We start from the raw sequence: 13,244 nt of genomic DNA on the forward strand, positions 1-13,244 counted from the left end.
ATCAGACTGACTGTTGTCACACTCCTTTATGTCATTTGACACTGAGACTGGTGGGGTCTGAGCTGTCATTTAACAGCTACATTATGCGAGTGTGTGTGCGTGCGTGTAGAAGCAAGAGAGAGAGAGCTAGAGTTTAAGGCACCACAGGTTGGTTGTGGCACCACTCAAAACTGACAGCAATCATTTTGTAATCTGGTCAAAGTGGGCCCCTACCAGAAGAACCCTGGCCTGTTCCCCTTCACGAAACAGTTTAAGGAGGCTGCACTTAGGTTACTCGTGGATTTTAAAATATCGCAGTGGTGCGCCAAGGTTTAAAATATTCAACTGACACTTCATTTGTGAGCTGCTCTGCTGTTTATTGCCTCCAGGCTGTTAAAAGGGGAATAGCGATGGGTAGACGCACAGACAGGTGTCAACACTGCAGGCAGCTTCTATCACTTTGCCCTCTTATCATCCGCATGTACGTCGCATAGACTTATAGGAGTGCAAAAAGATGACATTTGGGAATGAACTAGCGATTTGTACAGTATGTGAAGCCTCCTGCTTTATGAAAGCAGCTTGTCCTTGACGTGTCCTTCGCACCCTCCACTTTGGAATACACTGTATATGCAAATGTTTAAACTATCCTGATTTGAGGGCTCTCTGGAGGGAGATGTGAGAATGCCAATCATATTTCCCTCAAATTTAATAGCTTTATGGGTCACGTGATAGCATGCATGCTGGCACTGGAGTCCAATATGCCTGTAATATTGAGACGTTCATTAAGCGTGGGCAATATGGGTGTGGAAGAGAACATCATTAAGTAGCACTGGATGTAGCAGATTGACTGGATGGGAAAAAAAAAGAAAAGAAAACCTTCCTGATGTCAAAGGGAATTGATTGCATGAAACGCATATTCATGATATGGAGTTGGAGACAATGCAAGAAAGATTCCAAAGAAGCCAAATAGAGATAACCCAGTTAAGTGGTATGTAAAATGCCCATGTAGAAACCTCCCTTGAGACCAAGATGAACTGAACATGAACTAATGCTGCAGCCCCCACCCCCACCCCAAAAAAAAAGTGGAGAGGCGGGAAAGGTGGGACAATATTGTCAAATCGAGGAAAACATCGCTGGTTCCTGACCTTAAGAGACTCGCGTGCTTCCTATACCGCAATGTCACTGGCGGTCATTGCTCGACCCGAGCCCGCCTTGACGTGCATCCTGATGACATCTTTCTCACTATTCCGCACTGACGGGGGGTCTGCAACATGTCTAAATTGTAATTAGGTGGTGGGTGTTGCGCTTAAGTTGGAAAAGGGGTGATTGGGGGTGGCGGTGAAGGTGGTTCACGCACGGCGCGCGCACACATTGACACTTAACTTAAAAGAAGGAAAAAAACAACCACACACAATTTTAAAAAGAAACGATCAGACTCACAGGGTGACCCCGGGCTCCTCCATTTGTGATATCCTTTCCCCCTTCTTTTTTGCTTGTTTGTTTGTTTGAAATAAAGGAATCCTCAGATGCCGTGGTCGCAGTCTACGTCCCTGCAAATGTACCAAAGGATCACGTAGAGGATGAGGAGTATGGCGAAGATGAAGAGCGCGACGAGGATGGCCTTGGTCACCGGAGAGATGAGCGACTGCATGTCAGGAGCAGAACCCGGGGCAGGAGCTGCGTGGCTCTCCGCGTCCCTTCCGTCCTCGGTCTGCTGTCTCTCCTCCTCTCCGGTGGCAACTGTTGAAGCGGACGGAGCCTCGGGCTACATACACGCACACGCGCGCACGCACGATGCAGGAGATCCACTCAGCGAGTCAAGCGTGGTAGGGGCTTCCCCTCACTAAAGACGGCGCAAGGGGGGGGGGGGGGGGGGTGGCGGCGGTGGTGAGTGGGTGGGTGGGCTGTCTGTCCTCACTTCCACTCTCACGTCGGTGGGCAGAGACGAGGAGTGTGGTGACAATTCACAATCGCAGACAGCGGCTGCCTTGTGAGCGCCACACGGGGGCTTAAGATGCAAAAGATAAGTTTCTTCGCCACATGGGGGATGGAGATGTGCTGCAAACAGGTTGATTAGAATTCCTCGTGGCGCGTGTGTGCGCCATAAGCACTCGAACTGCCATAACATTAGGTACACCTGCAGCGTCCCCCAAAAAAAAGCTGTCAAAAACAAACATTCACACAATCATGTTCACATTTACACTGACACACTTTTATTGTTGTGGTTGTAGCTGCGTTGAGCTGCATTGCACCACACTTGGATGTGTTTGCAACATTTGGATTATCTGTCAGAAGGTTTCAATATTAGAAAAACCGATCCAATGCAGTTACCCCCAGATTCAACACACGCTGAGGGATGTTTCTAATATTGTGGTTAACTGTTACACGGTCAAAATATTAGAGAAGCACAGCAGTGTTGCAGTGCAAATGTACAGCAATGCAAACCGCAATAATAAACATTGTTAAATGAATGCAACTATTATAACCCCCTCAATCCTATTTATTTTGTTTGAATTTTGTTTCTTGTGCATGCATTATTGTGTGAACATTGGTGCTGTCACAATTTCATTTCCGCTCACAGGATTAATAAAGTATATATCCATCCATTATCCATCTGTGCATCATGAGCATACAGTATCTTTGGAAAGTATTTTTTTTCGTTTTTTGTTTTTTTTACATTAGAAGTGACGGTATAAAACAAACCTCTCCATTTTGCGCAATTTATATGTTTGAATGAGGTTGGTAGTGCCATAAATACAATCAAAAGCAAACATGCACAACAGATTGCAAATATAAAACAAGAGGACAAATTAAAAACATACGAGTCACAACATTGGGTCCTCACAATCCAGATCAGTAATTTTCAGTGTGGTACCAATACCACGAGTGGTACACAGGCTCTCTCTGGTGGTACGAGAAAGAATCACTAAAATAAATCTAAATACAATTTCACATTTAACATGCAATAGAATCAAATATGTTAGAATCAAGCTCATAGCTATGCATAATGTATGTTTAAACCTTTTTATTTTAATCCAGTAGTGTATATTTTGTTTTACCTTTCCAGTGCACTTTTAAGTAAAGTTGTATTTAACTTTTAAGTATTTTATTGTTGGTCATTATAGTGGTGCTTTTTTTTTTCAAGTGAAGATCCAATAGAAGTCAAAATCATGGATGTGTTCATGTTGCATACATACACATCCTATGCATGGTTATGGATTAAATGTTACAAACTCGCTGTCATTGCATGCACATCGAATATTATTACCAGAATTTTGACTGTCTTAATGAATAAGTAATATGACCAGTGAGGAACTAGAAATGTTGAATAAAACAGCAACAGCAGTAATTAATATCAGGCTGTTCAGCACACTAATACATACAAACCACCCGGTGGCGACAAATCCATATTTTCAGGTGTCCGTGAAACGTGAGACATTTGATTATTCCCCACACTGAGTACACTGTAGTTTTGCATAGCAATCATGACAGCTAAGCGGGCGTAAAGGACGAGTTGCAGGTAAGAAGCGAGTGTGACTATCATCTTATGCGCCAACTGAGACTTAGGGTATCGTGTGAGCGTCGGCGAGCTAGCGAGTTATCGAGTTTTACTAACCGAGTACTGTACAATATGGGCCTATTGAGCGAAGTGAGTAAGGAAACGTAGGGCGCTACTAGCTCTCAAAGTGAAGCGCACCTCTGGACAGGTAATGCAAGCGGATGCTGTTAATCGTGAGTTTTTAAAAAAGCTACGTTTAGCAGTCAATTGTTGCATGTGAAGAGAAACAAAATAAGTGGATATAAGCACAGTTGACATTAAACTAGCTGCAACTTGCTAGCAGCTAGCAAACTCCCCTGATGCAGGCCCGTCTGGTAGCGTCAACATCCGTGAGCATTTTTCCGGCCATTCTTTCAAAATAAAATGCAAACTGTAACGTGTTTTACAGAAGACCCTCTTTGGGTTTCATGTTTTAATATAAACGTGTCTATTAGTAATACAATAGGATCATATTTCATAAAATAATTTCAAATAACCAATTTTGTTCTGACGTTTAGTTGTGAAACTTTTTATTTTGAAAGATCACACAGTGTTTCCGCAGTGGTTTTCTAAATTTGGATGTGACGGCGTTTACCAGCAATGCTAACCAGCTAACTAGTCAGTCCTAACCTACTTTACATGAACAACATACAGAGGCTGGCAACACACATGGAAACAAGTGGCTGCCGTCTTTCCATTTGCCATTCTTTCACCCGGGTCAGTCTTTACTTGCTGTACGATTGTCACACGTCTGCCAAGTGTCCCATGAGCTAACTTAGCAAACGCGACCAGGTTTAAGATTGATGGCTCGATCGCAAGTTAGCATTGGTTGTGTCTCGTTTTAGAAACGTAAAAACAAGCGGAATGTTGAAATTACAAAGTGTCTAACCAGATGCTGTTGTCAGCGCCCCTGAAAACATGCAAATACCAACTTGTACGGAATACTCAATGTTTTATTTAAATCTTAGCAGCATGTTTGCATAACTTATTCAACATTGTGCAGTCATATCCTTTCGATCAATAGCAGGAACAAACAATTTCAGTGATACTTCGCAGTTCTCATTATGCAGAACAGTTTGTGAGATGAGACGATTCAATTAAAAATCGGTGACCTGTTACATAATTTTCCACTTGTTTGTGGATCTGCACGACATGGATGGGTGTGCGTGGTGTAATTCTCTTGGGAGAAACATTTTAGTCTATGAAGATCACAGCACCCTAGTGGTTGGCCCATCTGCCCCACAGTTTTGAGGTTGCGAGTTCGAATTTCTGCTCTGGCCTTCCTGCTAGAGTTTGCATGTTCTCTCTGTGCTTGTGTGGGTTTTGGCTGGGTACTCTGGCTTCCTCCCACATTCGAAAAACAAGCACGTTAGGTTCATTGAAGATTCAAAAGTGTCCATAGGTGTGAATGCCCGTGACTGTCCTACCTCTCACTCAAACACAACTGGGATAGGCTCCAGCTTTACCATGACCCGAATTAGGACAAGTGTTATAGAAAACGGATGTATGCATGACCACAGTAACCTGCACTGCAAATATCAGACTTTCATACTACACAATGTTACCTCATGTATCTTATTCTTACAGAGTCAGTTGCTACTCTATGTAAGATGAACACTGAGGACAGGTTGGAGGGCATGCTGTTTAAGTGTAGCAGCGGAGGGATTGACAGCGGAGGGAGAGTCGGACTGGTGATGACTCTCGGGGAACGATCGCTGGCAGACCACCCGTTGTTGGCAGAAGATGACGAGGACGAAGATGAAGATGAGAACTTGACCGTGAGCTCGCTAGTGACTCACGACCTGGTACCTCCGGAGCAGCTGATGATGCAGGAGATGTCCAAGAACAGTGGAGGATGTGATGAAGAGGGAGGAGCCGAGGTGGGGGTGCACTTCCCCCTGAAGCTCACCCATAAATTGCCCTGCTTGCCTGTGAGTTCATGCTGGTTAAAAACTTCAGAAAATATGTCACTGATATACAGCAGCACTGTGCAAAAGTTGTACGACACTATTAGATTTTTTTGGGTTTTAGCAATGCTATCATAAAAACACTTGCTCTATCTGTAAACAAAAGTGAATATATATTTTTGTTTGTCCGTAGGCACGGTGGCCGACTGGTTAGAGCGTCTGCCTCACAGTTCTGAGGTCTGGGCGTTCAATCCCCGACCCCGCCTCCCCGTGCCTGCGTGGGTTTTCTCCGGGCACTCCGGTTTCCTCCCACATCCCAAAAACATGCATGAATTGGAGACTCTAAATTGCCCGTAGGTGTGCATGTGAATGCGAATGGTTGTTTGTTTATATGTGCCCTGCGATTGGCTGGCAACCAGTTCAGGGTGTACCCCGCCTCCTGCCCGATGATAGCTGGGATTGGCTCCAGCACTTCCGCGACCCTTGTGAGGATAAGCGGCTCAGGAAATGGATGGATGGATGTTTGTCCGTATGTTAATTAGAAGCTACTTCCTGATAAATAAAAAACAAAGCTAGAGATTACATTTTCATTTCTACTTTTGTTAGCTCTTAGGTCAAACAGTTTTCTCCGTAAGAAATAATGACAATTGAATTTCTTTGATGATATAATGAGTCGACTTCATGCATCGTTTTTAACTCTCATACAAATTAATTCTGGGCAGCTTTAGGGGCATTCAACTATACCTAAGTGTTATGTTAAACAAACTACAACATACTATATTTGTATTGGTTTAGACTGATTAAAACATTTCTGGTTATTTGCTGAGTTCCCGAGATAGTACACTAAACACCAACTTGTAGTCAAACACGGGGACTGCAAATATTGACATTCACCCATTATGAATGTTATCTTATCAGCAAGTTCACAGTCAATACAAACACAGGTATTATTTTCCCCAGTCTGGAATAAAAATGTTTTATCACTAAAGTTTTGTTCTCATCCGGTATCTGTCTTTACGGAAAGAAAACAAAATTAAAACAGCGGCACATTCGCAGGCTGTCAAGCACAATCTTGGTGAATAAGCAGCCTGGGAAAAATAATGCCAGACTGCTCTGTCATGCATTCTGATGCCTCCATTCCACAATGTTGTGAAAGAGAGAGCAGGGCTCGAAGTTTACCGATTGCAGATTGCCCGTGGAAAGTCAAAAATACTCATGGGCAAGCTAGCAAAACATACAACATGTGGACCTCTGCTTCGCGAAGCCAGCGTCCTGAATTTCTTAAGCATATTTAACTGCATCACTCTTTAGTGGTACACTAGTGAGTCGAAAGTCATGGTTGAATGAACATCACACAGAGAGGGAATAATGATTCTAACTCCTGTTAAAAAAATATACTTCTGCAATTACATTCCATTAAACACAAAAAATGAAATAATAAAATAGGTCCACTCGTTATCACTGCAAAAATAAATCATCTTCCATACAGTACTTTCCTCTCTTCAAAGGTAATGTCGACATTTCAAATAAAAACATATCACAGAGGCTGCTCGGAAAAATAAATCATTTTACAATATCACTAAGCGGAGAAAAAGAAACTAGGGGTCCTATAATTATTTTGTTTATTGTTACTTGGCTGTTTCTAAACCTGCGTTCTCTGATTTGTTCACAAGTCCTTGCTCACTTTTAAGGCATCTTCATGATTGGTTAATTTTCCTCAGCATGCATCGCATTTGTTTGAGTCATGGAGGTTGCTAAATGTCCTCTCTGTCTATGCTCCTTCTGTTACAGCTCAACATTAAGCAAGAATTAAAATTGACTGAGCAGCCACTCCAGCTAAAGAAGGACAAAAAAGCAGTCAAGGACCTGATAGTGTGTCCCAAGAAGAAGAAAAGGAAACAGCGCTCACCAGCAAAGGTAAGAACAAGGCAGAAAATTGACACCCCTCTGTTAGCCAAGTACGTATTTATATGGTAGAGGCAATTTCCCAAAGATTGCAACATATACTAATGTGTTGTATGGTTCAATTTGTGGTTATAGATTCTAAGCATTAATGAGGACGGTTCATTTGGCATACAAAGCCCCAAGTGCCATGTTTGTATTCACTGTAATGCAGCATTCAGAACCAACTACCATCTACAGAGGCATGTCTTTATTCACACAGGTATGACAGTGTGTAAAAAAGAACTGAAGAATTATAACTAGTATACAATATCAAGATCTTAGATGAAATCTGCCCATATTTATTTTGTGAAATTGTAGGTGAGAAACCATTTCAGTGCAGCCAGTGTGACATGCGCTTCATTCAGAAATACCTTCTTCAGAGACATGAGAAAATCCACACCGGTGAGTGTTACAACCCGACAATTTTACCTTGACGTTATTGATCTAAGTTGGTCATGTTGTATTTTTTGTATATTCTTATACTTAGGTGAGAAGCCTTTCCGCTGCGATGAGTGTGGTATGAAGTTCATCCAGAAATATCACATGGAGAGACACAAGCGGACACACAGTGGGGAGAAGCCCTACCAATGCGACTACTGTCACCAGGTTACTTTTGTGGCTGCTTTCATGTGGTGGTGTAATGTATGATGAGAATTTGGGGCAAAAGGGGGCACGGATCAAATTACTCTTTCCTCAAATAGTGGGCTCCACTCTTAATAGATCCCTCAAATAGTCCCTGGGTCTGTTGGCTACATGCCAAGGTAGCTGTTATCACTCTTACCCTGGCCATGTTTCCACAAGGCGTTTCCCTACAGTACAGCCTGATTTGGTTATTGTTTCCACTGCTGGTCCTAATAACACACAGTTCTAATTGAAAATGGTTCAGCTTTATTCTTTAGAGCAGTGGTTCTATAAAATGCAATAGCAAAGTGTTTAGAACTAAACCTTTCTAAATGATTCAATTAAGGATGCACCGAAAATGTGTTCGCTGAAAATGGTATAAAAGTGCGTTTTCAGTGTTTTGACCGAAATACTTTTGTCACCGAAAAAAGAAAACACAGCGGAAACAGAATGTTGTGATGACGCAAACAAAAACCTTTAAAGCAAGCACTCTGGGCGGACTTAGCAGTGTGAAACCCCAGTCTCTGTGTGAAATCTGGGCCTGTTTAATTGAATGTAAAGCTGATACACTTGCAGAAGGCCATGAACATAGGTAAATTGTACCTGCATTTAATTATTCTGCCTGTTACTATGTATTGCTGGCATAGCTAGATGAAGAAAGATATTTTCGGAATTAATATTAATTTTCAGACAAAGTTAATTTCAATTGGATAATTTCCCATGACACCACTGACGATATTCCACGGCACCTTGGTTAGGAACTACTGCTTTTGACAAACCATCCCATTGTAATGGGGTTGAAAAGAAAGAAGTCGCAAAATTAATAGGACATATGATAAACAATTATTTCTACCTCCAACTGCCCTGCATTATGAAAAAAGCTTCCCATGAATATGAAGAACTTCACTTAAAAATTAACTTGGCCACTATTTGAAGAAGTACGGTATCAATATTATATGTTTGAACTTTGGTCATCCTTTACTTTTGAGAGCCACAGTACAATAATTGTTATTTTATCCTCCACAGTACTTTTCCAGAACTGACCGTGTCTTAAAGCACAGAAGAATGTGCCATGAAAACCGAGAGAGAAAGAGCAACAAGGCTGCCAGTAAAAGTGGAGTGCTGCATGAATCAGATGGTTTAAGCCCATTTCTCACCAAAGAGTGCACATTACCCAAGAAAAAACGGCAAAAGTGTGCGGACAAGTCCGACAGTTCTTGTTCTTCCAATGCTGGCCGAGTAGAAGAGCTCACTGCCACTGTTAAAGAAAATGAAATGAAAGAGGAAGAGAGACTAAATAAAAGTGATGTTATGCCTCTTTTTGCTGTGTCCTCCAAAGTCAAACACGAGTATGTGATTGGGGAATACTCTGTGGAGCTTCCAGAGGAAACTACCAGCCAACATCAAGATGAAGACTTGTCACCAGAGGAGGCAGCAACCCCTAAACTAGTCCTAAAGAAGGTATCTAAGAGGAGCCTTAAACAGTCCAGTGATCAGGCTTCTTGCCTAGCAACTCTGTCCTCATTTGAGGAAAACAATAAAGTCACACATTATACCTTTGAAATCGTGGACAAGCAAAGCCTTTTAGATGAAGTGAGCAACACAGAATCAGTGGAAACTCCAACAAAGCCTGCGGCTAGCAGCACAAACTATGACGACGCCATGCAGTTCCTCAAGAAGAAACGCTACCTTCAAGCAGCAGTGGCCAACAACAGTCGCGATTACAGCCTGAACACGAGCACCATCTCCTCTCAGCCAACCGTTACTCAAACTGTGGTGTCGGCAGTCATTGACGAAACGGTCCCTGCCACCATTCTGGAACCGCAGCCTATTAACACAGAGATTAAGGCTACTCATGACAGGAATGTGTTGCCAGACGAGGTTCTTCAGACTCTGTTGGACCACTACTCCAACAAAGCTAACGGCCAATCCGAAATTTCCTTTAGTGTGGCTGATACAGAGGTTACGTCAAGCATATCCATTAATTCCTCAGATGTTTCGGATGGCAGCCCAGCGGAGAGCCTTGGCGCTGCCAGTGCTCCGACTCAGCCACCAACTGAGAAAGCTACTCTCTTGCAAGAATATTCCAAATTTCTCCAGCAAGCGTTGGAGAGGACCAGTCAGAACGACAGCTACCTGACGAGCCAGAGTCTCAGCTTGGTCACGGAAAACCCAACCTTAGCGGGGCAGCCGCTTTTCTCCACCGAGAAACAGTTGCCTTCTCCCATTAGGTTCAAATCAGGGACGAGCTCCCCATTGAGATCCACTATAGAGAAACCTCACTTTGGACTACTAGTCGGGGACTCTCAGCACTCATTTTCATTTTCAGGTGATGAAACCACTCCCCCTTCAACAGTGTCCCCCTCTGAGGAGGACTTCCTGGAACAGGTGTCATCTTCCAAAAAGACAGACTCCTCTCAAGCGATACTGCAGACGTTTCAGATTAACACGTTTGATCCAAACTTCAAGTCTAATTTCCAGACCTCGAGATCTGGTTCCTCTTCACAGTTTACAGGTGCCAATGGACAAGTAAGTCTACGAGGCCACAGCACAGAATTCTCAGAGTTTTCATTAGTTAGAGTGACTGAGACCAGGTCCCAGCTGAACTCCTCCCCAGATGTTTCATCAAGTGAAACCTTTGGTTGAAAAGAAGTGTGGTGCGATTCCTACGTTAATAATTTCTGCAGCACTTTATCCCATTTCACCAAAGCACATCTCATTGAATTTAAACTACTTTCTTTAGGCATGTTGTTGGAGGAAAAAAAAAATATATATTTTCATGCTCTTGCTAAAGTGGTAAATATGGAAAAATTGGAAGTTCCCCTTTCAAAATGTTGAAATTTGCATTGAGAGATTAGGTGGTCAAAGCTTAATATAAGAGAGTAAACATTTATGCCATATTGGTATACATATTTATGTTTTTGTCACTTTTGCTTGCACACACTAAAAACAGTCTTGCTTTTTTCTGTTAGCTACCTCCCCTAGTTGATCAGTGATGAAACAGTGAAGATATTATTTTTTTTTTTAAATCACGTTAAATCTTTTTAAATCCAGCTGTACAACTGCTCACAAGTTGCCTGCTGAGATGACACCATTGCTTTGATCTTGTAAATGATTCTTTGTTGCCACTTTACCTGAAATGCAAGCATCATCACGGTGTGTCCTGAATGGAAAACGTTCAACAGGATTTAAGGTTTAGCCATCCAATCGGGAGTTTTGTTACATTTGTCCATTGACAGGTTGAATTTCATCTAAAAACAGATAGAGCCCATCCATACATTTCTTTTTACCATTGCCAATTGTTTGACAAGGTTGTATCAAACTGGAAAGAATACAGAAGTCTCTTACTCCCACAAGAGCTAGATGTCATGTGGTTGCTCACTTCCTGAAAGTATTTTTTTCGTGAAATGACTTAAAAGGATTGTGCTTCTGACGTCTGCACAATTTGCACATTTTTCACCAAAAAAAAAAGAATGTAGTAGTTTTTAATCACAGTGTAAAAAATCCTGTAATTAAGAAAATGTTTTGATGACCCATCATAAAATATTTGAAATTTAGACAATTCTTCTGTTTGCGGAAACAACCATGTGATGGAAACCCCTTATGTTGAGGTTATACATTCTAAAAGAGCAAAATAAATACACAGCGTACAAGTACAGAATAATAATTGGGCTAGCTGGTGGTTTAAACGTTTCAACAGAGATGTCTTTTTAGACCATACTTTGCTGAAAGCGTATGATTTTAAATCAAATGGTTGAATGACTTTTCCTTTGTAAATCGTTCTTGAGGAGTTACAAAGTGATGCTTAAGGTGCTATTGAAACACTGATCTTTATACCATCATATTAAGTTCCATTGACAGTCAGGGACAGACAGCACCAACAATAATCATCAAATATTGTATTTTTCCTTTAACATTCCCTTTATACAGTATATGTATATCCTGTAAATATATTGTATATTTTTTAGTTCTGATGAGTACACTTATAGCTTTGTGTTGCTAAGATGATGGCTTGTGCAAGACTTGTTTCTTTCTAGGGGCATTTTTTATTTTATTTTTTGCAAAATTGATTACATTTGACAAGGAATTAGTTCCCTTATGAGATTTGTATATAAAGGATGTAATCAGTGATTATCAGAGGAAATCTTTTCTTCACTGTGTGTTGATGACAGGTTACGGTGAACTTAGTTATTCTTGTAAAATCATGCAGTGGATTGGACATTTTGATGGCTTTTACTGTACACTCTCCCCCATAAAAGACATGGCACTGAAATCTGCTTGAAAGTACATTTGTGGTTGTAAATGCCCTTTATAAGTCACTTTTAAGCACAATAGAGATGAATAATTCTTGTACTTGTAAAAAAACAACAAATCAACTTGAATTGTTTGACTATTTGAAATTATCATGCAGTTAAAAAAGATTCAGTTTTTTTTTTTTTTTTTTTTAGTTTCATGAATTAAAAGATTAGCACTACGTGTTTCCCCCCCTTTTTGACCATAAGTGCCCTTGTATAAGAAAACTACAAGTTCTGTATAAAAACATCTGGATTATGTCTTTTTAAATGAAAAAAATATATACTATTTTTGAACCATGAAATTTAAGGCACTGATATGTATGGCATATCATATGCACTCACGATACACAATTGTTTCTGTGAAAGTGGTTTGTGTGAACTTATTTCAAATATGAATGTGAATCTATGAGTCTGACGTTTATGGCAATTTATCATAACTTCATGCTTCACTGTGGGAACTATAACATCAAAAAAGGTTTATTTGCATGGTCACAAAGTTGTTGGATCAAGTGAACTTGTTTGAAGAATGGCGTGTAGTTTTAATTGTAGCAGATTAATTTCAGTCAAGTCACCCCATACTGTTAGAATTTTGCAATATATGATGATTTGTAAACAATCTGATTAAGTTCTCTTGATTGTTGTGTCATGTCCATGTGAATAAAATCTTTCCCTAAAAAATACATTGGTATTTGTGGCTTTGATTTTCTGTGTTTTGGTTTCTACTGCCTGCTGAAATTAACCATTGTACTAAATGAGATGAATAATTTGCAATAAGTCTCATATTTTTTCCATTGCCTTTATTTTTAAATCATTTTATATTTAAAATAATAATAATAAGGACACTGACACGTATGTGCCTCTTTTCAGCTGTGATCATTGACAAACCTTAGCTACTAGATTTATTGCCGAAAACAAACAGAGGCTCATTGTTGAAAGCAGCAACACCCTGCAAACAAAGTA

At 40.9% G+C, this 13,244-nt stretch overlaps 2 protein-coding genes across 3 annotated transcripts in view; one reads left to right on the forward strand and one right to left on the reverse strand.

Annotated features, from left to right (window-relative positions):
• The window catches only part of LOC133410930 (dehydrogenase/reductase SDR family member on chromosome X-like), a 38,138-nt gene extending 36,327 nt beyond the window's left edge, over positions 1-1,811 (reverse strand). Inside the window, exon 1 of the mRNA XM_061692600.1 lies at positions 1,420-1,811. The gene's annotated coding sequence lies outside the window, so the exon portion shown is untranslated. The remainder of the gene's footprint in view (positions 1-1,419) is intronic.
• A 1,597-nt stretch (positions 1,812-3,408) lies between these two features.
• On the forward strand, positions 3,409-12,947 carry znf148 (zinc finger protein 148). Of its 2 annotated transcripts, none has more exons than XM_061692549.1 (7): positions 3,409-3,499; positions 5,105-5,448; positions 7,216-7,341; positions 7,465-7,588; positions 7,687-7,770; positions 7,856-7,974; positions 9,016-12,947. In XM_061692549.1, the coding sequence occupies exons 2-7, from the start codon at positions 5,128-5,130 to the stop codon at positions 10,633-10,635; spliced, it is 2,394 nt and encodes a 797-aa protein (XP_061548533.1). In that variant the 5' UTR covers positions 3,409-3,499; positions 5,105-5,127; the 3' UTR covers positions 10,636-12,947. The 2 variants fall into 2 exon arrangements, with proteins under 2 accessions (XP_061548533.1, XP_061548534.1); XM_061692550.1 differs by lacking the exon at positions 3,409-3,499 and adding an exon at positions 4,048-4,234.
• The last annotated feature ends 297 nt before the right edge of the window (positions 12,948-13,244 follow it).

Source organism: Phycodurus eques, chromosome 12, assembly GCF_024500275.1.
Source record: "Phycodurus eques isolate BA_2022a chromosome 12, UOR_Pequ_1.1, whole genome shotgun sequence".
In the NCBI taxonomy this organism is placed as follows: Eukaryota; Metazoa; Chordata; class Actinopteri; order Syngnathiformes; family Syngnathidae; genus Phycodurus; species Phycodurus eques.